This window comes from Epinephelus lanceolatus, chromosome 23 (genome assembly GCF_041903045.1).
Source record: "Epinephelus lanceolatus isolate andai-2023 chromosome 23, ASM4190304v1, whole genome shotgun sequence".
NCBI lineage: Eukaryota > Metazoa > Chordata > Actinopteri > Perciformes > Serranidae > Epinephelus > Epinephelus lanceolatus.
In genome coordinates, this window is record NC_135756.1 from 4922245 (window position 1) to 4950017 (window position 27773).

A 27773-nucleotide genomic window follows, 5' to 3' on the forward strand; every position below is an offset into this window, starting at 1 on the left:
TCACAAGAATATGATAGTTGCAAGGTCACAGTGACCTTTGACCACCAAGATCTAATCAGTTCATAGTTGAGTCCAAGTGGACGTTTGTGCCAAATTTTTAAAAAAGTCCCTCAAAGTGTTCTTGGGATATCATGTTTACAAGAATGAGACAGACAAGGTCACAGTGACCTTTGACCACCAAAATCTAATCAGTTTATCCTTAAATCCAAGTGGATGTTCGTGCCAAATGTAAAATTTAAAAATAAAAAAAAGTCCCTCAAAGTGTTCTTGAGATATCATGTTTACGAGAATGAGACAGACGAGGTCACAGTGACCTTTGACCACCAAGATCTAATCAGTTCACAGTTGAGTCCAAGTGGACGTTTGTGCCAAATTTTTAAAAAAGTCCCTCAAAGTGTTCTTGAGATATCATGTTTACAAGAATGAGACAGACAAGGTCACAGTGACCTTTGACCACCAAAATCTAATCAGTTTATCCTTAAATCCAAGTGGATGTTCGTGCCAAATGTAAAAAATAAAAATAAAAAAAAGTCCCTCAAAGTGTTCTTGAGATATCATGTTTACGAGAATGAGACAGACGAGGTCACAGTGACCTTTGACCACCAAGATCTAATCAGTTCACAGTTGAGTCCAAGTGGACGTTTGTGCCAAATTTTTAAAAAAGTCCCTCAAAGTGTTCTTGAGATATCATGTTTACAAGAATGAGACAGACAAGGTCACAGTGACCTTTGACCACCAAAATCTAATCAGTTTATCCTTAAATCCAAGTGGATGTTCGTGCCAAATGTAAAATTTAAAAATAAAAAAAAGTCCCTCAAAGTGTTCTTGAGATATCATGTTTACGAGAATGAGACAGACGAGGTCACAGTGACCTTTGACCACCAAGATCTAATCAGTTCACAGTTGAGTCCAAGTGGACGTTTGTGCCAAATTTGAAAAAATCCCTCAAGATGCTCTTGAGATAGTGCTTTTAGGTGAAGGGGATGTATGTATGGACATAATGCCACAGCTATCACCAGCACAGAGGCAAAAAAAATCCCTTCATGCCGTAAAATGACTCGAATGTGACTTTACAATTCTGCTCCATTTTGTATGCACTGATTTATCAATATGCAAATTAGTCTCCTCCTCTTTCTCTGCCCACCCCTCAGACATTTGCAGTATTTTTTTCCCAAGAAGTTTGCCCCTAGTTCCACCCTGCTGTTCTGTGATTGGCTAGTATTAACCCAAACAATGTGTCATGTGACTGCAGTTGGTTCAGATCCAGGTCGGAACACCTTCTCACCACAAACGAACCGCACCAGAGTTCATCTGTAAGCTACTGTCATTACCTGCATCTCTCTCTCTCTCTCTCTCTCTCTCTCTCTCTCTCATTGTGTCATATGGATTACTGTTAATTTATTATGCTGATCTGTTCTGTACGACATCTATTGCACGTCTGTCCGTCCTGGAAGAGGGATCCCTCCTCAGTTGCTCTTCCTGAGGTTTCTACCGTTTTTTTTCCCCGTTAAAGGGTTTTTTTTTTGGGGAGTTTTTCCTTATCCGCTGTGAGGGTCTTAAGGACAGAGGGATGTCGTATGCTGTAAAGCCCTGTGAGGCAAATTGTGATTTGTGATATTGGGCTTTATAAATAAAATTGAATTGAATTGAATAACCGGACCGAGACCACCTCTTCAAGAAGGTCTCAGTCCAGTTGTTTTGGTGCACACCTGAGTGTGATTGCTGTGTTCACACCTGCGCAAATGAACCACACTGAGGGGGCAAACCAACTTCAATTGAACTGAACCAAACGGGACAGGTGTGAAAGCACCCTAAGATACGCTTGCTGCACTCTAGTAAAACTTCTCTCTCCAACTCTCACTAATGTTTCCACAGTTTTCTTCCTGCAACAAGTCACTTCTCATGAGATTTCAGAACGACACTCCTCGTTAGCGAGTCTTGGATACAGACTGGAAGAAGCGAAGGGTATGGAAAAACGCTTCATTTCTCTGTAGGATCTGTAGCGTTGTAAGACACTCAAAACAACAATCAGAGCCTGTAAACAAACACTTTTAGTGGCGGGACCTGCCCAAGTGGTTACCCTGCAGCCTGTTCTCTCACTCAACACTGGACCACTTAAAAGGTTTTGTTCCCACGAGTCACTCAGACACAAAAACAACAGGGTCCAGGTTGAAAAATACCAGAATTCACCTTTAATAAATCCCTCTCTGACAAGTGAGAGAAACTAACTGACAGACAGACGGAGGTCCGACAGGGTGAAGATGGAGGATGAGACGTAGCGACAAACAGAAGCTCACCTTCTCACTGTTCTTGTATTTGTCCCAGCTCTTCAGCATCTTCAGCCATTTTGTGGTCCTCTCCACCTCCAGGTGTTTTTGCTGAGTGAAAACAAGAAGTGACACATTAATAACTTCCTCTCTCGTCGGTCCTTCTGTGGCTGCGCTCGTGTCCGATGGGAATCACTGTCAGAGCGACGACTTGCAAGTGTTCATACTGTATGTTCAAAGTGGTTTGAAGCTGCTGAGACGCTCTAATTAAGGCCCTCTGAAGATGTTGATCAGCTTCTCCACATTTTATGAGCATGTGCGCTTCTGAGTGAGCTCATGTTCTACAGCAGAACAAAACACATTTGTTGTTGTGTGTTACTTTGGGAACAAGTATCACAAAACATCTTGTTTTTATTCATCAGTTTCAAATTAGTAATAGGTTTCTAAATTCTGTGGGAATTAAATGTTAAATAAAATGGTAACATTGATATCTTTTGGAGTCAGGGTCTATCCCCAAACCCTGTAGACCACAGTAATATGTACGTGTCAAGAGCTTTTCAAGTGTGAAATCTCCTATTTCCCATGACACATGAATGCAACACTTGATGTGTTGACACATCATTTTAAAACCTGCCAAACATCACAAGTTGTAACAACAACAAAAAAACATTCAACAGACAGAAAGACATTTTGAAAACACTCTGAGGTGTCACAACAGGCAGCTGTTTGTGCTGTATTCAACCTCTGTAGCTCCTTTTACAACGCCTGTTCAAGGACGGAATATCCGCTGTCATTCCACCTCACTGTTCTGTATATAAGGTACGATCCTAGAATGAGGGGACGTTGTTTCGACCTTTAAGGGAGGCTGTAATAATGTTTTGACGACGTCTTATGTGTACAACTAACTGCATGAGATTTAAAAAGCAGTTGATAGCAGTTAGCAGCTAACTCGAAGAACAGCAGCCCGAAATGTCCGCAAATGAGGTCCTTACCCTCCGAGCAGAGGACGAGGTCAGCTGCTGTATCGCCGGAGATGGTAAATGATTGTTGACACCATTGTTATTGTTTATAAAGCGCTGTTGTTATGTACGTTATACGTCACTCTAGATCAGTATTTCTCAAATGTTGCACCGTGATGCCAATCCAGGTGTGCGGTGGGACTTTGTGATAACCACACATTATTACTGCAATATTCAACTGGTCCTCTGCAAAAAATTATGAATGAATTTCTAATTGACTGTATCAGTGTGTTATGCACACCCATTTCCTAATAAAGGCAAAAAAAATAATATGAAAAACCTTCACAGGGAACCTATTTGTCTCCCTTGGCGTGAGGGATTTTTTTGTGTGCAACACATAACATTCTCTTACATTATATTCCATTTAAATTTATGTTATTAGGCCCGTTTCCACCACAGGAACTTCGGGGTAATTTTACGGGGCCGGGGCCGTTGGTGCGTGTCTCCACCGCAGGAACCACCCCCCAAGGACAGAGTTCCGGAACTTTTACAGGGGCTAAACAAGTCCCTGCCTCGGAGCAGGTACTCAGAACGGCCCTGAGAGACTCCTGGCTGGGGCTTGGGGTTTACTTGGTGCTGATTGGATATACTCAAGGCGGGATGTGACGTTTTGTAATTACTATGGTTATCATAGATAAGCTGGGCTAACCGTTAGCTGTTAGCTGTTAGCCGTTAGCCGTTAGCGGTGTCTGTATTAACTCATTAACTCAATAAATGGTCCATGAAAAAATATTTTTTCCAGTCCAGCGGATATCTTAGTTACAACATGATTGAGCTAGCAAAGCAGTTTTGTGTTGCTATGTCTGGTATTTATTCAGTTTTGGGAAATCACGATGTCTAGAAAGCATCAGCTGACAGAGACAGCTAACAGCAGCAGCAAAGCTAACATCAGGACGTCATCTGTTAAAAGCCTCCCGTTGTCGGATACGACATGAAACTACTCCAGTTAGCTCAGTCATGTTGTAACTAAGACATCCGCGGGAAAAAAAAAAAAAATTTCACGGACCATTTATTGAGTTATTGAGTTAATACAGACACTGCTAACGGCTAACAGCTAACTACGCCCCTACGTCGCCCAGGTCAAAATGGTCGCGCAACGATTACGTCACATCCAGAGCCCGGTAACTTTACAGGAACCTTCCTCCTACTCCGCTCTCTCAGTGGAGACACGGCGGTTGAGAGGGCCGAGCGAGAGGACGTTCGTGTAGTAGTTCCTGCCCCCAAATAGTACCAGGAACTTCTTCAGTGGAAACGGGCCTATTGGTGCTTTTTCGTAATTTTAAAAAGTTTTGTACACAAATATATATACAGGTGTGCCTTGAGATTTTGGCTGGCCCTTTGGTGTGCCTTGGGCGCAAAAAGTTTGACAAGCACTGCCCTAGAGACTGACACTGTTGTGTTAAACGTCACGCCCATCATGCCTCTTTTGATACAGAGATGCCGGGATGCTATTTGAAATCACGCACTGGAGCAGCATGATACCGCAGTCGTTTGGTTCTGTGTAAAAATGCAAAGGAGTCATGTAGAAGGGACTTAGTGGCGGCAATATCGCGCAATCTCTGTAAAAAGTGCTTGTCTGAAACACTCTGTTTTAGTGACTGTCTCTTTAAGCCCAGTCTGCTCTGATTGGTCAGAGCCTCTCACCCAGTGTCAGCTGAGATAGGCTCCAGCACCCCCTTCTGTGCGAAAGGGGGCTACATGGTTTCCTGGACCATTAGATAGATCACAGTTGGATATTTGTTTGACATACAGAAGTTAAAGAGAAGTAATGCAGTAACTCACCTTCTCCTCCACTGAGTCGTAGGATGGAAGTTCATTCTCACTGAGGAGAGAAGAAGAGAGAGAAGGAGTGAATCAGAGTGAAGAGATAAAGAGATCTGTGACTTCTGTTTTAACCTCCAGTTTATTTTTAGTTCTGTCCTCGCTGTCATACGTGCAGCTGAAGAATTAAAGTTCAGTCAGCGCTGCCAGAAAACCACCAAACACTGCCTGATGAAACAGCTGAGTGATCAGCGGGTCAGCGCTCGTCTCACTGTCTCTGACAGGAACATCAAACATGTCAGCGGTCACACAAACAGGAAATAACACATTAGACATTCCTCAATTCCTGCGCTGCTTATCTCAGTTTCAAAGTCCCTGCAGGAGGGTTTTTCTCTCTTCATCTCCACTGAAAAGCTTCCAGTCGCTGTTTTCTCTTTACTTCTTTCTTGGTTTAAAATCAGGCTGAAAAGTGACAGCCGAGTTCTTGATTTCCATTTTTTTAAGGATCTAACATGTCTAAAATTATTTTCACATTTACAGATCACTGAAAAAATGCTCAAGACCAAAGACCAATGAGCTCTGGGTAGTGACCGAAAGAATGAGATCGCAGATACAAGCAGCCAAAATGAGTTTCCTCCGAAGGGTGTCTGGGCTCAGCTCAGTTTTGAGGTGTTCCAGTCACGTTCTACTGGTAGGAGGCCCCGGGGCAGACCCAGAACACACTGTGGGGACTACATGTTTCATCTGGGCTGGGAACACCCCAAGGAGCAGCTGGAAAGTGTTGTTGTGGGGACTAACGTTTGGGGTGTTTTGCTCGGCCTGCTGCCCCCGCAGCCTGGCCCCAGATAAGCAGATGAAAATAGATGGATGGATAGATTTGTAGTGTCGTCTATATTGTTTGGTTTAATTCACAGTTTAATACCCATTTTAGCTAACAGCACGAGCATTGATGACACAATGTAACTGCTGCACAGACTCTCGAGGTGCCACTGGTTGTCATGCGAGCATAAACCTTTTACCTTTTCTTGGGGGACCCCAAGGTGTTCCCAGGCCAGATGAGATATATAATCCCTATAGCGTGTTCTGGGTCTGCGCCGGGGCCTCCTACCAGTTGGACGGGACCGGAACACCTCCAGCGGGAGGCGCCCAGGAGGCATCCTGATCAGACCTCAACTGACCCCTTACGATGCGAAGGAGCAGCGGCTCTACTCCGAGCTCCCCACCCTATCTCTAAGGCTGAGCCCAGACACCCCACGGAGGAAACTCATTTTGGGCACTTGTATCCACGACCTCATTCTTTTGGTCACTACCCAGAGCTCATGACCATAGGTGAGGGTTGGGACGTAGATGGACCAGTACATCGAAAGCTTTACCTTCTGGCTCAGCTCCCTCTTGCTGTCACTGTATGTCAATACGACTTCAGAAAGACACTGGACTCTTTCGTCCGACAGACGTCATAGTTAGAATTCATGATGTGATGACATCAACATTATGATGCTGGGTTTTGTTCTTGACACCTCAGGATTAAACTCTAGATCAGGATGACGTTAGCATGTGGCACAAGACACATACGACCTTAGATTTTTGTTACTTATCAAAATATCTACATCATCTGACATCATCTAATTAACCCTGACATTAGACGTCCTGATATTGAATTTCTGTCACCTCATGTCACAACCTAAATTAAACCAAATATCAACAATAGGCCCGCTTCCACTGAAGAAGTTCCTGGTACTATTTGGGGGCAGGAACTACTACATGAACGTCCTCTCGCTCGGCCCTCTCAACCGCCGTGTCTCCACTGAGAGAGCGGAGTAGGAGGAAGGTTCCTGTAAAGTTACCAGGCTCTGGATGTGACGTAATCATTGCGCGACCATTTTGACCGGGGCGACGTAGTGGCGTAGAGACGCTGTTAGCTGTTAGCAGTGTCTGTAACTCAATAACTCAAGAAACGGTCTGTGAATTTTTTTTTTTCCAGCGGATGTCTTTAGTTACAACATGATTGAGCTAACTGGAGTAGTTTCATGTCGTATCTGACAATGGGAGGCTTTTAACAGATGACGTCCTGATGTTAGCTTTGCTGCTGCTGTTAGCTGTCCCTGTCAGCTGCAGCCACTGATGCTTTCTAGACATCGTGATTTCCCAAAACTGAATAAATACCAGACATAGCAACACAAAACCGCTTTGCTAGCTCAATCATGTTGTAACTAAGATATCCGCTGGAAAAAATATTTTTTTCACAGACCGTATATTGAGTTAATGAGTTAATACAGACACCGCTAACGGCTAACAGCTAACGGTTAGCCCAGCTTATCTACGATAACCATAGTAATTACAAAACGTCACATCCCGCCTTGAGTATATCCAATCAGCACCAAGTAAACCCCAAGCCCCAGTCAGGAGTCTCTTGGGGCCGTTCTGAGTACCTACTCCGAGGCAGGAACTTGTTTAGCCCCTGTAAAAGTTCTGGAACTCTGTCCTTCGGGGGTGGTTCCTGCGGTGGACACACGCACCAACGGCCCCGGCCCCGTAAATTTACCCCTAAGTTCTTGCGGTGGAAACGGGCCTAATGTTTTTTGAGGACCACATAAGATGTTTCTGAGGGCCGTATTTGGCCTGCAGGCCGCACTTTGAGCAACAATGACCTGTGGGGGAAACCCTGCAGAGATCTTCGAACTAACTTCAGACTGATTCTCTGTTCCTAAACTGAGGATGACAGCAGCTTTCACACTTCACTGAACTAACCCAGTTTTTGAGGGAATGACCTTGGGTCTAAAATAAAATCTGTGAAGACGCCCTTTAAGTTATTGTCTATTCTTGCTCTGCTCTTTCCGTCCACGCAGCATCTTCAGCCTGCAGACCACGTGGAGATCATGAGTCCTCTTGGCTCTTCCCTGCTGCTGGTCTGCCCAGTCTGAAGCATCATCTTCATCTTCTTCCTCTGCCCAGTCGGTGACCTTCACCTCAGGCTACTTCTGTCCCTGTCTTAAACAATCATATAACCCTGAGGTTTTTTTCTTCCACAATCCTTCAATCTCTCCCTCCATGTTTCACTAGCGTCTGGTCTGGATCGCACCACTCTCTGTTAACACTGATGCCCTGTGATTATGGCTAACCAGGCTGTTTCCTGCCTGCGTGTGCCAGCCTATATATATATAAAACACTCCAGCACAGTACTGTTTAAGAGCCTCGCAGCCTCAAGACCGGCCCGGCCAAAGCCACAAACACACTCTGCTCTCAGCGACACTCGCCTCCACAGCCTCTCATTTTCTCCCTGCTCCCCTCAGTGTGGTGCTGCTGTTCAAACTGGCGTCTGGAGGTCATTAATTTAGTGATCAGGAGTAATGACAGGTTGTGATGTTTGTCTGTGTGAGTCCTTACTGAACAAAGCCGAAGCGGTCGATGACTTTATACAGGTGGAAGTTGGTGTCCTCCCACGGCTCCACGGTGGCCTCTTTTCCCTGGAATCAAGAAGACAGTGGAAGTTAACAACACGGAAAACTGAAATGTAACTGCACTGTACTGAACATGTCAAATCAAGATCAACAGGAAGTTAACTGGCAACAGTGTCTACTAATGACTGGTTTCAGATGTGTCAGTGTGTGTGATATCTGAGTGGATCCAAGAAGTTGACGCCATAATTTTATCCTATCAGATGTTTGGGTTAAAATTTTGCCATAGTCAGTGTATGAATTTCTGAGTTATGGCCAAAAACATGTTCTGTGAGGTGACAGTGACCTTGACCTTTGACCCTCGGCCACTAAATTCTAATCACTTCAATCTTGACTCAAAGCAGAGGATTGTGCCAAATTTGGACGTTTCTGAGATATCATGTTCATGAAATGGGAGGTGAGCAATGTCACACTGACCTTGATCTTCGACCCTTGACCGACAAAACCTAATCAATCCCTCCATGATTCCAAATGGACGTTTGTGGCAAATTTGGAAAGATTCCCTATAGGCATTCTTGAGATTTCGCATTCACAAAAACGAGACAGACAAGGTCACAGTAACCTTGACCTTTGGTAATCAAATTGTAATAAGTTCATCCTTTATTCAAAGTGGACGTTTGAGCCAAAAATTCCCTCAACGTGTTGTGAGATACCATGCTCACAAAATGAGAGGTATGGAATGTCTTGGTGACCTTGACCTTTGACCCTTGACTACCAACATCTGTTTAGTTTCTTCTTGATTCCAAGTGAATGTGTGTGCCAAGGGAACGTTTGTGCCAAGTGAATGTTTGTGCCAAATTTGGAAATTCCCTCAAGGCGTTCTTAAGATTTCGCATTCACAAAAATGAGACAGACAAGGTCACAGTGACCTTGACCTTTGACCCTTGACTACCAAAATCTGTTTAGTTTCTCCTTGATTCCAAGTGAGCATGTGTGCCAAATTTGGAAATTCCTTCAAGACATTCCTGAGATATTGCATTCACGAGAATGTGACAAACAAGGTCACAGTGACCTTGACTTTCAAATTCTAATCAGTTCATCTATTACTCAAAGTGAACATTTGTGCCAAATTTCAGGAATCTCTCTGAAAGTGTTCTTGAGATAACACATTCATGAAATGAGAGGTATACAATGCCACGGTGACTTTGACCTTTGATCCTCAACTGTTGCGTCCTCGAATATGTGACAAACAAGGTCACGGTCACCTTGACCTTTGACCATCACATTCTAATCAGACGTTTGAGCCAAATTTGAAGAAATTCCTTTAAGGCATTTTTGAGATATCGTGTTCACAAAATGAGAGGTATTCAATGTCACAGTGAACTTGACATTTGACCCTTGAACACGAAAAATCGAATTAATTTCTCCTTGACTGACCATCAAATTCTAATCAGTTCATCCTTTACTCAAAGTGAACATTTGCGCCAAATTTTAAGAAACTCCCTGAAGATGTTCCTGAGATATCGCGTTCACGAGAATGGGACGGACGACAAACCGGCCATGGCTATTTCCGGCATGGGGGCATAAAAATGGCCGAAACAACATTTATTCAAAACTTTCCAAAACATTCTGTTAAATTCAAACCGTTCCCAGGTGTGGAAAACTTTTTCTATTGTCATAAATTTTCCAGGAATTCCATGACCCTGGGAACCATAAATGCAACTACAACAGAGGATTAAATGAGATTTCTTTCACGTGAAGAATTTTCTGACATGATATTCACAACACATTAAAGCAACTCCCACCTCCCTCTAATACCCATCCTCCTCCTCCTGCAACTCCACCTCCCTCCAAAGGCCTACTCCCCCCCCCCCCTCCATTACGTCCTCATTACGTCTATGATAGGCATAGGTGTTGGCATGGTAATGTTAGATACGCGGAAGAGGAGGGCGAGTGTAACGTTACAAATGCAACCCCGGAGTTTTAAAACTCAACCGGAGTCAGTGATGACTGATGAATTTTAGAATAAAGTTACAGTGCTAACGTTAGATAGTAGCGTTAACGTTACTAGTAAGTGGAAACGCACAAGGAAGATAACATTAATGTTTCAGAGGCTACGCTACAGTAGGCTAACGTTAGCCATTAGCAACTGGATGCTGTGTTGTCATATATAACGTTATGAACTGAACTGAACTTCATTTGTCATTTTTATGCGCAGCACAAAAAACGAGCTGACATTTCGCACACCCCAAGCAAAAAGAAACAAAACATTTAAAAACAATTTGTGTAACATACAAGAAAGAACATACAACCAACAGTGTAGATCATCATCATCATCACCATCACCAGTCACAGCCCTTCAGTTTGTCCGCTGCTGTTTGTGTACCAAAATAAACTGAACAGTGACTTCTGACTGAGCGCCACATTACATGCCACCCATGTTCTTCAGGGGGCAGAGAATCATGTTTTGATTGGCTGCTACATTAGGAGGGGAGCCACGACTCCGCCGCCCTTGGGAAGGTGCGTCGGCACAAGTGTGTGTTTATAAGACAGAGAGAAAATGTGTGTGTGTGAGTGTGTGAGCAGCGATTAACAGGTGTGAAATGAACACCCAGACGCCCACCTGCGTCACCGTCTGACTCCAGGCCTCAGAGAAACCGGTTCTAGTTAATTCACTATCATGGACCGATGACACAGAAAACCCACAGTAAGAGTGTGTGAGTGTGTGAGGAGAAGGATTATGTAGAGAGGAGAGCAGGTACAGAATATCAAAGAGTGCGTGAGTAAAGGAATAATGGGAGAGTTTTGGACATAAAAGTCAAAAAGGAGTCAAAGTAAAGTGAACACCATGACGTACAGACAGCGATCACAGTGCTGCACCTCCATGTTTATACAGTAGCCCAGAATGGACGAACCAAACACTGGCTCTCGATGGGGGCATTTGTGTTTTCGCGTCGGCCATCGTAGTTAGCAGAAGAGAAGAGATCTCTACAGATAATTCAACTCCTGGTAGGAACATCCTGAACAATGAACACTAATTGAACTCTAACCGGGAGAAGTTTCCACTGGGTGTAATCTGCAATCCTCAAAGCTAGATGCCACTAAATCCTAAATCCTACACACCGTTCAGTTAAAGAAGAAAGGTCACGAGGGACAGACACAGGAAGTGTCCTCGTCAGGTTAATTTCCAGGGCTGGTACCTGCGGTTATTCCACAGGCTAGTTAATAACATGTCGGGCAGGAAATCCAAAGTGTGGGATCATTTTGAGAAGGTGAAGGACGAACCCAAGGTGATATGTAAATTCATCTTCATTGGTCGACTACAAACATGACGCATCATCTGAAACATGGAAGTAGCTACATGCCCATTAGCCCACAGCGTCATTAACAGGCGGCTCGCTCAGTGTGTGACGTGCACTTGGAGATAAAGCACTTTGAACACACCGATATCAAACTGACCACGACAGAAACAGTTAACGAACCTCTAACCTCGTCTGCTACCAGACCTCCCTGCTGCTCTCCACTGTGCACGGCAAAAATATGCTAAAATATTCTCCATACAGTCGCAGAGACAGAAGGCCTGTCTGTGGTTTCACAGGTCAGTCTGACGACCAGATGTTGAGGTGAAATATTTCTAAATTCATCTCCTCCCTGTGTCCTCGCCCAGCGTCTGCACCGCTCCCTCAGCAGAAACACACCAGCTAAATAAATAACTCTAACACACACAGAGATCTCTGAAGAATCAAAAGACCTCGGTGTTTTATTCCACCTCACACCGTGAGTGTGTGCTCACACTAACACCAACACCATCATGGCTGACACGTTCATCACTTCTGTCTCCGCACAAACTTTCATGACACTCCAGCAAATAGTTGTTGAGACTTTTTACTCAAAACAAAGTGGATGAAAAGTCAGAGACACCAAAGTCAGTCGGAGTTATCCTCTGGGGAACATGAATGTCTGCACAAAATTTTATAACAATCCATCCAGTAGTTGTAAAGGACTCTGGACTCAGACACAGACATTTCCATCCCTGGATCGACTGGTCAACGAGAAGATTTGATTCTAACGTGACATTTTGGTGAAAACGTAAATCAAATATTCACTCTGGAAATCACTGGCTTTGATCCAAAACCATCAGCTCCAGCGCCTGACGTAACAGGCGGCAGTCAGACCTGAGTGAATAAGTCATTTGGAAACAAAACTCTTCACTTCTGCACTTTCTGCAGAGACAAGAAATCATTTTTAATATCCACACACGAACGCCGGCTGATGAGAAACTGCGAACACCAGCCTGTGTGGTCGTCGTGATAACCGACTCCATTAAACTCCTCCCATCCCCGACAGTGACAATGACACTGATTTAGCTCTGATTGTGCTTTATGTGCCAAAACACACACACACACACACACACACACACGCCTCCATCATCTCCTCTCCATGGTCTCTTCACTCTTAATGAGGCAGCGTGATTATGCAGCCTGCTGGACTAAATTAAAAAGACTAATTTACAAACCGAGCATGGTGGGCTGGTTTGACTGATACCGCCGGGCTGTGAAATAGAGGTGTCACTCAGGAAACATGCATACAGCGCCACCACACACACTCACACACACACAGAGCAGGGAAACTGTGGAAAGTATCCACGCACAGGAGATAGATTCTTCTTCTCTTAAAAGCACTGATGTTTGTCTTTTGCTGTCCTTCTGACACAGTGTTCAGCTCGCTCAACATTCACACAGTGTGGACCATCAAGGTGGCTTTTACGGAACACTTCACCCACAAAGACCATTTGTACTTCAATTAATCACCCCATGTTACAGTGAATTCTTCAAGAAGACTTTATTTTTCTCTCGTGACTTCACGGTGAACGAAGAATCCAAAAACAGAGAAAACTGTTGATGGATTAAGGTCGAAGGGGTCTGCATTTAACAAAAGCAAAACTATACCAAAACATCCATTTACAAACCGTCACACAACACGTGCAGCCCAATTTATCCGGTATATACTCAGTACTTCCTAAACTTGCAACAAATAGTGAAAGTTATCTACAACCTCTTCAAAGCCAGACTCCATTGATAAAAACAGTAGTTTGCGGATGTCCACTTTTACCGGGCGGACCTCCGCGGTGTCCGCTCCGCATATGTTACTCCCGAGCATGCGGTCCAGTCAGTCTCAAAAAAAAAAAAAAAACCCGGTCCAAGACGGAGTACCGAACCGAATTGGTGGTACCGAGAACCGACCCAGCCCTAGTCAACAGACAGAGCACATGGTGTATGTAAACAATACGGCGACGCAACATTACCTGCCTAGATGGCTGTTGCTCATCTTTACAGTGTCTGTCAGGTTTGTGTTTCCCTCTTGCTACTAGCTGCTCGCTAATTCCTGCTATCAGCTGTTTCCTGTTTACCCACTGCCAGTGGCTCGCACGTGCGCCGTCATCAACAGCTCCTCCCACAAGTCTTCAACAGCCCCTCCCGTTGCGGAAGGGCGCCTCGGTCTTTTTAAACTAAAAGGGTTCCACCAATATGACTACCCTACAAGGCGGAAAATTGGATCAACTCGCCAAACGCTCACAGCTTGCCGGCAAAACGGTCCAACATTCGCCGAAAATCCGGCAGTGTAAAAGGGGCTAGTGACTTAAACCACCGGTGAGTAAGAAAAATGATAACGTTACATGTAATTTGTTAAGCTATGAGTAGAGGAAAAACTCCGCTAGCTGCTAGGCTAATTTATGCAATGTAAACATGCTTAAGCTAATAATGGGTGATTGGCCAAAACAGCTGACATGTCTGTGAACTCTGACAGTTATTACGTAGCTGAATGTAAAGCCTTTGTTAAATGATGTTGTTAGTCCATGATTTAAGGCTGTTGGGAGAAGTTTGCCTTCTGGGATTTAAACCAGACAGACCTGAAGTTTTATAAAAAAAGATGATGGTTTAGGTTAAAATGAAAAAGTTTCTTCCATAAAAGTCTCTTAAGTACTATTCAGACGGGATTAGTTTTACACAGGGGTGTGGACTAATGTCAGTTCACCACAGGATGTCTGTAATATAAATGTCCGATTCACACGGGACAAGAAATCTCTGTAATTCTACCAGAGATGGGAGTGGAAACTCGGTTTGCGCCCTGGCGTCACCTCCCTGTCGGCATGTGTGTGCTACGTTGCTTCCTGTAAGCATCAGCTGAAGGATAATAATAATTAATGGTTATCCCAATATGAAGTACTGCCCTTGATCAGGATTGTGTGTACACAACCATTAGCAATATGGGTTCATATTAGGCCGACCTAACACAACCAGAAGTCTCTGAAAAGTGCTTTCTTCTCGACCTTTTTGATTGGTCTCCAACGTAGGGCTATACGATCGTTAGAAGAATGTTCGCTATCACGACTGCCGACAACACCGAGTGCTTCTTCAAGCGCCTCCATCATCAGAAAAATGCAGAAAACTAGTTGTAAACAGGACGTGACGAAATATTTACATACATTTCTACAGAGGATCGCGTACACACAGGATTAATATTGCCTGAGGTGTTTTCTGCAGATCATTTTACAGAAGGTAAAAGTCGCCGTAATTTTTACTGACATTATCCGTAATGATTACAGACATGGCGTGTTCAGACAGGACTAAAATCCCTGGTAATAATTACTTTACCCCCACGTCTCCACGTTAAACTAATCCCGTCCGAATAGGGCTATAGGCAGAAACTGTACCGTGGCAGACTTTGTAATATCAGTAAATATCGTATCGTTATCCAGAATTGATATAATATTGTATCATGATGAAACCAGTGATTTATACCCCTAGAAGAGAGCACAGATAAGATCAGGAAGTTGTACTTTCTGTTGAGGAAGTACAACTGGATAAACTGGACTTGGATTAAACTGCACGAGTTGTGTGTGAGTTTGTGAGCAGATATTTTGATATAGTTCTGCTGCTGTTAAACATGGACCCATTTGAATTTTCTCAGTTTTTGGATTCTTCCTTCACTGTGGAGGCATGAGAGTTTTCTTCATGAGTTCACTGTAACCATGGCGAGTAATTGATATACTAACGCTCATTTTCTCGGGTACAGTATTTCTTCAATTTTCATGTTAATCTCTGTCGGCTCTCTGCTGAGGATCCTCCGTCTGTAATGTGGCAACATGATAATCACAGCCTCGCTTTACTCATGAGAAGGTTGAAAACACAGAGCTGAATGACGCTTGCTGTTATTATTGTGTTCCAGGCTGTGATTCATGGAGGGATTTCACCACACTGTTATGAATCTCAGCGTGAGTGAGTGACTGTAATTCAGCTGTGGGTGACCACAAGAAGAAACTACTGTTGTGAACTGCAACTACACCAGAATAAAGTGTGTGTGTGCTGCTGGCTGGAGGGAGTGTTCACCATACCTTGTCATATTTGGCGACTATCTCAGCGCGCTCCTGGTCAAGTTTCACCGCCGCATCCTGCTCGGTATCAGACGCTGCAGAGCAAACAGAGAAGGGAAGGAGAGGATGGATGAGTGTGGACGAGTTTCAGTACAAAGTCTGGCTTCACAGACTGTGTGCTTGTAGTAATGTTTTCAAGCTTTTACACAAAGTCAAGACAAGAATCAAGTCTGTTTCCACTGGAAGCTGGAGTCAACATAACGTGTGTGTGGTGGTTGTGGTTGTGGATATCAACCAGCAGCGTTTACACCTCAAATGGAAATTCAACAAGCTTCATGAATATTTGTGAACGTGAGCTATTCTCTCTCAAAGCCAGAAACCAGAGAAGTTAGTCGATGTGCGCCAGCGTCTATATTCACTTCTTCACAGTGAGGAGAGAGCGTATGCAACCGCCCTGAAAAACAGACACTGTCAGCGGCGTCTAGGGCATTTTTGTGCAGCTGGTCTGAGTTGAAAATCTCAGAATTTTTCAGACAGGCTCTGGTGTCGTCACTGTCACTCCTTGAGCTACTTTCTATCACAAATAAGATAAATAAGACAAAACAGTCAATTTGTGGGAGGTCACTGAAAGTTGCGGGTGAGTGCTGTGCTTTTATAACCATATACGAGCAGTCAACCTTCTGGTAACATGGCGTTAATGTCACAGAAACAAAACTCACGCTCAGGGCTTCATCTAAAAAGTGCTAAATAAAGAGAGGGATGAAGAGCTCCCCAGTGACCTGCTACCATTTTGCTGCAAGAGTCAAAAGTTGTGGACTCTTGCCGTCACTCTTAAAGAGACTGTTTACACCTGGTGTTAACATGTGTCTTAGGTGATCAGATCATACAAGTGTAAACGACCACCAAGAGGCATTGTGATCAGATTACTCAAACAACTTGCCGAGGTGATCCAGGACACATTTGGCCACCTTATTCATTTTCCGTGACCGCTTATCCTGTTGAGAGGGGCTGGAGCCTGGACAGGTCACCAGACTCTCACAGGGCTGACACACAGAGACAGACATTCACACTCACATTCACACCTACGGGTAACTTAAGCCCTTTTTAGATAGGAATTGTGCAAATTTGCAGGAAAGCCCAATCAGTCTTTTTTCAGCATTGGCAGTATAAAAACAAAATCGGGGAGTGCAGCAAAATGCCGCCTACCTACTTTTGTTCATACAGAATGCGCCTTTTTCGGGGCAATGGGGGGCGTGAGCAAGTAACAAAACGTGTAGCTCAGTGTGACGTAAACAGTGACATGGGAGGGAAGCCGCGGCTGGTCAGTCCTTTGGCGATTCTCTCGTAAGTCAGCCCGTTCTTCACTGTTCCCGTCATCTGACGGTTAATGGCCTCTTCGTTTGTGAGGACAAGGAGGGCGCGCAATTCCTTGTCTCCCCAGTTGCTCATCTTTACAGTGTCTGTCAGGTTTGTGTTTCCCTCTTGCTACTAGCTGCTCGCTAATTCCTGCTATCAGCTGCTTCCTGTTTATCCACTGCCAGTGGCTCGCACGTGCAGCGTCATCAACAGCTCCTCCCACAAGTCATCAACAGCCCCTCCCATTGCGGAAGGCCGCCTCGGTCTGTTTAAACTAAAAGGGTTCCACCAATATGTCTACCCTACGAGGCGGAAAATTGGGCACCTCGGATCAACTCGCCAATCCGGCTCTGTGTGTCTAAACGCTCGCAGCTTGCCGGCAAAACGGCCCAACATTTGCCGAAAATCTGGCAGCGTAAAAGGGGCTATAGAGTCACCAATTAACCTTCATGTCTTTGGACTGTGGGAGGAAGCTGGAGCACCTGGAGAAAACCCACGCCGACACGGAGAGAACATGCAAACTCCACACAGAGGGGCTCTCCACCCTGGGGTTCAAACCCCCAGGTTCAGACCATGAACCCTCTTGCTGTGAGGTGCCAATGTTAACCACTGCAACACCGTGCCGCCCTTATTTTGTGGTGTTACACTGATACGTCCTGATGCATCCCTGACAAGAATTATGTCACCAATGCAGGATGTGGTAGTAGTTTTGGTGACACTGACGCTTTACTCGACAAAGTGTAAGGTCATCAGTCATCAACCATCCATCGTCTCGTCCTATGGAAGGAGACATGTTGAAGTCACAGACAGCGATATCTCCGGCTGTACTGTTACGTCTAACGTGACTAGTGAGCATCATGCACTGGGCCCTTTGACCTTCTAACACAAGAGACATGGGCAGTAATGAAATCCGAACACAAGTGGTCAGCTGGAGAACCATGATAGACACAGGTGTGAACAGTGATGAGTCTCGGCTGTTAGCTTGTGTTCGGACACAGACGTGCACGTTAATACCAGGTAAAACTTATGATGTCATAGGGTATAAAGTCTAGAGCTGGAGCGACTAAAAAACAGATTCAACATCCATAGATTTAAACACAGAACACAGAGCGTGAATGTGGGCCACCAGCTTTACAACAAAGTAAGAACATGATGACACTTGGTAAAAAAAAATCACTGAAAAACTTCCTTCAAAGACTTCCTCTAAGTTTCTGTACTGTTGTTGCTTCTTGCTGCACACATCAGATGATCCTGTCATCACAGACACGCTCTGTGTTACTCCAGCTCTCCCTCAGTGTGCCAGGACCCACAGCTGACGTGGAGAACACACACTTCAAGCCAGTCAGAGAAAGCTTGGCGAGGCCAGCATGTCAGCCTGACCTCAGCCAAGAGAATAACGTGTGTGTGTATGTGTGTGTGTGTCTATATGAAGCAGGCTGACGAGTGGAGCTCCTTTAAACTGACAGCTGTGGTGACACAGTGATGTCACAGAAAGCTTTTCTCTGTTTGCTGAGCCACGTTGTGCAACTGTAAATGTGTTTATCGCTGTTGCTACACACCCTGATTACACACACACACAGTGAACACACACCTCTCACCTCTCAGGACTGTTAATCAGTGTTTCCCACACACACACTTCCTGATTCAGCCAACCCTGAGCGGCTCCAAACATCGGATGTGTGTGAACAAAGCTGGCACACACTCTGTTCAGCAGGGTCATGTTGTGTTTATGTTGAATACGGTGAGCGGCACGTAGTAACGGAGGCGTGCAGTATAATGAATCACACCTACAGGCAGCGTGAGGAGACGCAGCCCACTGAACGAGACACAACATAGTGAAACTGTTTGATGATTACAACGATATTCTGCCTCAGTACAAATCTATTACAATAAAACTTATATGAGAATTTCGATTTAATTCAATTTAGATCTTATTTTCATTTACTTCCTATTTCCTTCAGTGCTGCCAGTAAAAAGTTCATTTAATCATCCATGCAGTTGGCACCAAGAAACATTGGGAATTCATGCAGAGATGATTTATTAGTTTGTTATTATGAGAGGAAAAATTGTTTTAATGGACTGATCTGATGTGACAAGACTGATCCCCACAGCGTCTTAATCCATGTTTGCTCAACCTCTTCTTCTACATGAAGTGATATCCTGTGTTTCTCAGAAAAGAAAAACTTGGGTTGTGTTTGTCTGACTTTATTTATTTTTCATATATTTTTGCACTGTTGCCAATATTATATTTGAGTTTTCTGAAACCACAATTTTTCTCAAAATTTTTGCTCTGAGGAACTTTTTCTACAAAATTCATTTTTCATTTACCAAAAGCCGGAAGTTGTTTTTTTTCTCCGTTTTCTTTATATTTTAATGTACATTCAGCATCAAATACATTTCCAAAACAATGAGTTTTAAATAGTGTATGCATACATATATTAATACATCCATTTATCTTTGTCTAAAACGCCCAATTTTTGGAAAAATACAAACAAACTATGCACGAATATGTGGTGAAGACAAAGTTTTTAAAGGGACAGTTCACCTCAAAATCAAAACTTCATATTTTTCTTTTCACCAATGGAGCTATTTATCAGTCTAGATAGTTTTGGTGTGAGTTGCAGAGTGTTGGAGATATCGGCCGTAGAGATGTCTGCCTTCTCTCCGATAAAATAAAACTAGATGGCACTCAACTTGTGGTGCCCACAGTGCCAAAAGAATAGAGCTTAGATCAAGCCCAAAAAATCCAGCCCGACCGCTCAGAGTGGCGCTGGTTGTCCCGGAGTACAGCTGAGAGTTTTACTGCATCGATTGAAAACAATGGTTCGTGTTTGTGCTTATCCGAATTGCAAGAACAGGATGTCGCGCAACACCCCATACAGCTTTCACAGGCTGCCTTTGTCGGACAGCGAGATGCTGAAGTTGTGGCTAGTTGTGCTACAAATGGATGCTAACACTCCTGTCCAGACACTGCGCCTTGCAGACCATCGGGTCTGCAGTGCTCACTTCTCCCAAGATGACTACTGCCAGCCGAAGAAGAGAAGACATCCAATCCCGAAACACCTCTTCCTCAAGAAAACAGCTGTCCCACGAGTAGAGAGAGCTACAGACACAGTGGAGGTAATGTTATATAAACAATGTTCGAAATGCTTAGTATGCTTTCTACAGAGATAGCACTGGCGATCTGAACCGGTCAGTGGCGAAAAAAAGCACTTTTAATGCGCAAACTTATACGGGACGCATTTGCCCCTGTTACCGTTTTAGCTTGTTTCGCGGCTCCCGGCTGCATCCGCCTCCCTCAATACTGAACCAATTTTAAAACGAGTGGTACCTATGAATCATACGCACACATACACATGGGGAAATAGGGCCCAGGCTGAAAAATACCGAAGTTGTCCTTTAAGTGTCGAGGTCCCCGTCTTTTTGCTGTCATTTTTGCTGATTTTTTGCGGCCCACGGGTTGGGTTGGGTTCAGGCAGAGAATCTAAGCTCTACAAAAGAATACATTTGTAAAACTCAACATCAATGTCTCTTCACAGAAATCATGACCTGGTGACTCAAGAAAAATTGTGAGCAGTTTTATGTAGGAATTATTTTTTGCCTGCCGAACTACACTCGCCAACCGAATTATCACGTAGTACTATACCAAACACAACTTGTACTGTTTTTGGGTAAATTATTCATTTTAGGGCTTCAAACAACATGTACATAAATATAAAGAATATCCATCCATCCATCCATTTTCAGCCGCTTATCCGAAGCCAGGTCACAGGGGCAGCAGACTGTGTAAAGTTTTCCAGACGTCCCTCTTCCCAGCAACACTTTCCAGCTCCTCCTGGAGGACCCCAAGGTGTTTCCAGGCCAGATGAGATATGTAATCCCTCCAGTGTGTTCTGGGTCTGCCCCGGGGCCTCCAACCAGTTGGACGTGCCTGGAACACCTCTAACAGGAGGCGCCCAGGAGGATCCTGATCAGACCTCAACTGACCCCTTTCGGCTCTACTCCGAACTCCCTCCGGATGTCCAAGCTCCTCACCCTATCTCTAAGGCTGAGGCCAGACACCCCATGGAGGAACTTATTTCGGCTGCTTGTATCCACGTCCTCATTCTTTCAGTCACTACCTGAAGCTCATGACCATAGGTGAGGGTTGGGACGTAGACGGACCAGTAAACAGATGCTGCACCAAACCGCCGATCCATCTCTCGCTCCATTCTACCCTTACTCGTGAACAAGACCACGAGATACTTGAACTCCCTCACTTGGACCAGAAACTCACTGCATAAATACAAAGAATATTTAATTCTTAATAAAGCTACTCCACTAAGAAACAAACACAAACTGTTTTAATCTCAAACTACCAGGTTCGTCCGTCAAACAGCCCACATCATTAGGATCCCAGCAGTTATGCAGCGCTGCTCTCTTTGACAGTTTTTCAGCCCTTTACAGGAAGTATTTGACTCCAGCCATTCTCCAACTTCCTCTCTGGGTCTCTGGGGTTCGACGGGAGGAACTGGAATTCCAAAACGCTCCGAACAAACATGCTCCTTATTGAGCCGGCTGGCATTTTTATGACAGGATGGTGTGTGTCAGTGAAAGGCATGTCGCTGTGGGCTGCCGAGAGCACACACACACACAGCGGGAGAAGACTCTGAGGACGGAGGGGGGGGTCTATACACAACAAGGCAAACTGTCTGGGGCAAATAAACAAATACAGTAAAGCCCTTTTCTGCTGGGAATTCCTCCCCAGGAGGCCCCGTGGTTCCCATAGTGAAAGGCAGAGGAATCTGGGAGGAAATGGGATTCAGTCTTTTCTTTGCACTACAGCTTAGCCTTAACTCTGAACCCCTTACAGCCATATTAGTATTCCACAGTGGCCTGACTTAAGCTAAATGCAATTAGACCCCTTTTCATGCTTCAGGGATCACACTGGCATCCGTGACGGAGATTGTGGGCTGTGTGCATGTTTTTATTTGTGGCCACGGACTCTCTTGCTGGACTTGTAGAGGGTCCAGTGAGTTTATAGCTGACAGTGGAAGACCCCTCTGAGACTTTAAGTTTACAGGGTTTTTTATCTTAGTGGCTCTGAAATGTGTTTAACATCATGTTCCCCCAAAGAGAACTGAGCACCGGACACGAGAGGTTAACAGCAGTGGAAAGTTTAAGTAGAAGTTTTCTCAGTAAATGGGAAATGTTCTCGACACTTAAATTTCAGGACAATTTAACTTCTATCTAACTCCACAATTAAATGTGCCCTGATCCCAGTTTAATAAACGCTTTTCTTAGGTTACCAGTATAACCCCGGTTCTCAAGTAAACATGGATTAATCATCCAAACTACAGCTATAGGTCAGTATTATTAAACAGGACCTGAGGGTGTATTAATTCTCTAAAAGACAACCCCCCTGCTCATCCGTCATTATGAGGCTAGAAACCCCGCCGCTGAGTCGACCTTCCACTTCCACCTCCTCAGCTCCGAGCTGCCTGTCAGTCCCCAGCAGTGAGGCCAGTGTCAGCCACAGCTAAGTGTCCCTGTCCTGCTGTGATTCAAATGTCCCCGTCTAGGGCAGCTGGACGCTGCCCTGTCCCCCAGCTCTGCCCTTCACTCCTGCTCTCCATGCTGCATTCAGGTCACGTTGGAATTTACTGTCAGCAGTGAAGATGCGTGAAGCAGAAATCAACTGAAACAATCATGAGAATTCAGGAAGTTGAGTGTAACTTCCTCCTGCAGGCTTCACCACTGACAGGTGACGTGCTGTTTCTCACACCGCACGTTCTGTTTTATTTTAATCCAGCAGCTTTATAGGCAACTGTGATCTCCGTGTTCCCACCTGTCTCACTTATCAGCAGCAAAGTGAAAACCTGTTATTGCACATTTACAGTGGGAATGGAAAAATGTTATCGAAGACATGAGAGAGAAACACATGGAGAGAACAGACAGGAAATTATGGTCTGTAATATATCCGTTTAACATTTTTAAATTTTATCTTTTCTTTGCTTTAACTTGTCATTATCAAGTAAATGTTGACTGCACAGTGTAGTGGCTCTAAAATAATGACACCATCTGGGTTTAGATTGGTTCCCTATAAGCTTCGCATTCACTGTATTCACTCTAATTTAATAATCTGTGAAAATCTATGTTGGTCATTTTTCTTGATCCAGAAATAATCTGGAAGTTCTTGACGCCTCTAAAAAGCTCACATCTTTGAACTTCTAAAAACTTATGATCATAGTAAAAGTTTGATTTTATCGGAACATTGAGACAAGAAAAAGACTGACCTCAGACAGCTCAGAGTTTTATGACCATCTTACACCAAACGATCGTGATCATGGGAGAACGTCACAACTCTAGCAAAAGTCTCATGATTTTGGTCCGACATTGGGAATTTGTCTGCAACAGTGAAGTTGATGCAATGATGATTTTCTCGAGGTAAGGCTGTCTTTTTGCATCATTCTTTTACTAACGTCCTTGAATCTCAAACACCTCAGTAGTAGTGGCCCAGTCACACTGCGGACACAGAGTGCAATCAAACCTTGCTCCCTCTTGAGGAAAGCCTCAGTTGGACTTCGCAGGTGAAATATTTTCTATAAAACAGGAGGAAATATGTGTTTCGTGGCTCCAGATGAGACATTTCTGAGAGACATGTAATTCTGCTGGGGACCACTACAGCACAGGCCATGTGACAGGAAGTGTGTGGGGTGTATTTGTGTGTGCGTTCCTCATTATCATTGCTGTTAATGACTAGCGCTGACAACGAACAACACGACAAGCATAATCACAGCCCTCCTCGTTTCCTCTGCTCCTCCTGAAGCCCTCTCTTGGCTGCTGTAATGAGCCCTCTTTGTTCTTTCTGTTAAGGAGTCGACGCTCGCTGCAGCTCTTTGCTCCCCTGCAAACATGTCTTTGTGCAGCTCTGCACAGAAAGATGAAGAATAATAACAACAGCAGTAATAACAGTGGAGATGCTGATTGTTTACTTAGATCGGCTGTGGTGTGTTCAGGGCCCACGCATGATCGACACATTCAGAGCATCATAGTGTCCAATTATCCACTAAACATGTAAATAAAAACCACAAGGATGGAGAAACAGTTGATGAAGTGATCTGTTATGATTTCTTAATATGCTGCCTTCAATCAATATCATAATATGTTCTCCTGAGGCATTTTAAAAGCAGACGTGTTGCTGTTTTTATTAAAGTGTGAATTCTGGCTCTTAAATTTTCTGGTAGTATTTTTCAATTATCGGCTTTCTCTTAAACTGAATTTGCACAGATTTGAATTGATTAGATTTCCAGTAAGACTTGGGCGAGGTTTGACTGCAGACATTTTAGCCTTTTGTCAGTTTATGGTTGATTGACTTTCAAAAAAAGCACAGCACAGGTGTCGGTGTTACTGTATCTGTTTAGATTTTGCATTTTTGCATTTTTTTTTTAACTCAAACTACGAAATTTGCAACCCGTTCCCATTTGGCAGCTTGGTCAGTGGTCCTCAGCTTCTGTTTCCAACAACTCACAAGGCACCCTTTAGTGTCTGTATGAGACGTACCGGGCCTTCAACCCACAAAAAAATGTAGTATAAAGAGCGAGTGAATGTGATTTTTGCATTGCGTTTTGGATTATGTCAGAAAATAAGCTCTGTGGCTAACACAGGTTCATGATACTTACAGGTTTTGTTCAGCGAGATAATCTTCACATATGAACACCTTTCATACCGCATTTAAAGTTTAAATGCCATCGCCAGAAGTAAAAAGCTAACGTTAGGCTTTAACGGACTACATGACTACTCCACGGTCACATGACTCTTGACGTCACCGCCACTAAGCTTTCAACTGATTTCGGCCGCTTTATTTTAAAAACATTGTATAATGGGGAAATCGGACTGTTTAAGCTAAATAAGAAGCTGTAATGGCGGACTGCCAGCACTCTCGCCTGTTCGGGGGTGATGATGTTTAATGTCCCCGACAGAGTTTGTAGTCGTATTGAACAACTTGTTAGCAACCGCCTTTTTTATGACACGTAAAAGCTTCAAAATTCACAAGTAGGGTATTTACTGACGTGTTTTATGTCGTAGAACAAAACCTGAAACTCGCTTAAGCTTTTGTTAACCACAGACCTTATTTGAGGCATTTTACCAAAATCCCATTCAAAAAACGTATTGACTTTTAGACGAGAGAACCGGAAGTGCTAAAAGCGCTAACGGAGTTCCGGGTTTACTGGCACACTCTATAAGAAAAGTGTCCCAAGATGACTTTTGATTTGGTGCTATATAATTAAAAATGGACTTGACTGTAGCATATAAACATAACATACATAACATAAACATAACATACAAACATATAACAGGCATAAATTTTACACTAGGGCTACAGAATTTTGTTTTCTACTTCTCAATACATTTTTCTAAGTTGTCTTTGAAAACTGAAAACACAAAAAATGTCTTTGATTCTTGCTTTCTATACCTTGCACTTTGGACATGATGGGATGCCACTGTCTGCAACATGTTGTAACATTAGTGTACCAGGAGTTTCCCTGTGACCGTACCTCCTGTTTTTACTGCTGTTGTTAAATTCAACTTCAAATTAAACTGAAATCAATTTACTGTTCTCCACAATTTAAATTTATGCTGCATAACAAACAGGTTCATGTATGTGCAGCATTTGTGACAATACTGTCCTAAATGAAGCAGAAGGAATGCTGTGAATTAAAGTACAACTAAAACATGGTGCTCCTTGAAATAAGAAGTGACTGAGACACACACACACACACACACACTCCAAATGAAGTCACCAACCCCAGAACAAACAACTGATGAGGCAACACTTGACAGCACACCATTATGTGTAATTACTGTCCCTCCAAAACAACCATCAGTCTTTCCCCGTCTGAACTCAACCACACATTAGCATGCTAACATGTAGCACCCTCAGGTTAGAAGGGTCACCCATTGATGAGGCAGCTGCAGACACACACAGCACGTCTTTATCTCCATGCTCAAGTTAGCATTCTAATATTAGGGCATTACATTTGGAGGCAGAGTGTTAGCCCATAATAGTTTACTGCTGAGTGTCTGAGCTCGCCTCGTCACTTGTCGGCTGCTTAGTGGGTGACATCATCTGCTGTTTGTGTGAGGAGCTACACCGGCCTGTGCAACACAGCGCAGACACAACACACTTATTTGCTAAAGTTAGCCTGTCAGCATTAATCTCAAAGTAAAGCTAACGGCTGACACAAACTCAGATTTTACAGGTGATCTTGGCCTGTTGGTGGCGCTCGATTAAAAGTCGTTGGTAGGGACGTCAACAATTAATCCTTAGTCTGTTAACCGCAGAGAATATATTTCATGTTTTATATGATTATTTCCCTAATTTTACAGTTTAGCAGCGCTAGCACTATGCTGTACCACATTAAGAGCGAAGCTAATAACGTATTCATGCTACACTGGTTAGCTAACCCCTGCCACGCTGTACTCTGAAACACCCTAGTCGAGTAGGAGCTAGCTAGCAGTGCTGCTCATTTTGCAATTACTGCTGGTAATGGCATCCTGAACCCGTGGTGACGGGACTACTGAAACATTGTGCCCACCCTTCAGTCTCCCCCCAAGTTGCCACAATGAGTAAGCAGCTTAATTTTGGGCTTTGATGACCGTTAAAGTCACTATTAGCTCTGTTAGCAGCATCAGCGCCTCAAGTGGTGCTAACGTAGATGCTAAAGGTGATTTGCAGCTTAAAATGAAGCCTGTTACTTAGCGGGGCTACCTGTTGGGAGCCCAAAGGGTGGCCACCACGTTTCCACAACAAAGCCGTCCTGCAACTATGGGTCAGAATGCATTACAAGCAGTAATCAATGAATGAGTAGCGCTGCTAGCTAGCTCCCACCCAACAGTTGCACAGTGTAGATCAGTGGCTAGCTAACCAGTGGAGACTGAACAGTGTGCTCAATGTTTGCGCATGGTAATGCAGCTAGCCAGCTGTCTGTCAACAAAGCCAACAGAAAATTAAATAAAATACAAGATATTTACAACATAAAACATTAAAATTTCACCTCCTCTAAATGGATATCGCTTTGTAATGTGGCGCTAAAGCTCACTGAGCTACTGGAGTGCCAGACTGAAGGGAAGGGCCTCTTTTACGTCATTTTGTGTTTCTATCTTAAAAATTACAGTTGGACACTAGTTAATGGGTTTTGGGCTATTGAAAGCAAAATTATCATCAGATTAAAAAACTTGTTTATGATTACTAAGTGTTGTAGTTTGATATGGCAAGAAATTTGACCAATTTTAGCAACGCTAACAAGCTAAGACGCTGTTAATTGGAAAGTATTTGTCTGAAGACATCAGGACTTTACTACTGTCTCCTTTGAGGACATTGTGACTTTATTATTGACAATGTTTAGTTTTTTCATAATTATGAAGTCCTACTAATCCAAAAGAAGCTAGGAGAAATTAAAAATGCATACCAAACAGAAGTTCAGGTCTCAGGAGGCTGTTAATGGAATTTTGCATCGATATTTAACACCTTTTAATTTGCAAAGGAGATCAAATTCTTGGAGTTTTATTTTGGTAGTTTTTGTGATCATTCCTATGCGTTTTCCTCGCTACCCCATTG

General features: G+C 43.8%; 1 protein-coding gene across 3 annotated transcripts in view; it reads right to left on the reverse strand.

The window, feature by feature from the left end:
- usp6nl (USP6 N-terminal like) overlaps positions 1 to 27773 on the reverse strand; it is a 119654-nt gene that overhangs the window by 24634 nt on the left and 67247 nt on the right. For all 3 annotated transcript variants that reach the window (XM_078164948.1, XM_078164946.1, XM_078164947.1), the window contains 4 exons: positions 15839 to 15912; positions 8432 to 8511; positions 5069 to 5108; positions 2298 to 2378 (listed from right to left, as the gene is read on the reverse strand). In XM_078164948.1, coding sequence (XP_078021074.1) covers positions 2298 to 2378; positions 5069 to 5108; positions 8432 to 8511; positions 15839 to 15912 — 275 coding nt within the window. The remainder of the gene's footprint in view (positions 1 to 2297; positions 2379 to 5068; positions 5109 to 8431; positions 8512 to 15838; positions 15913 to 27773) is intronic.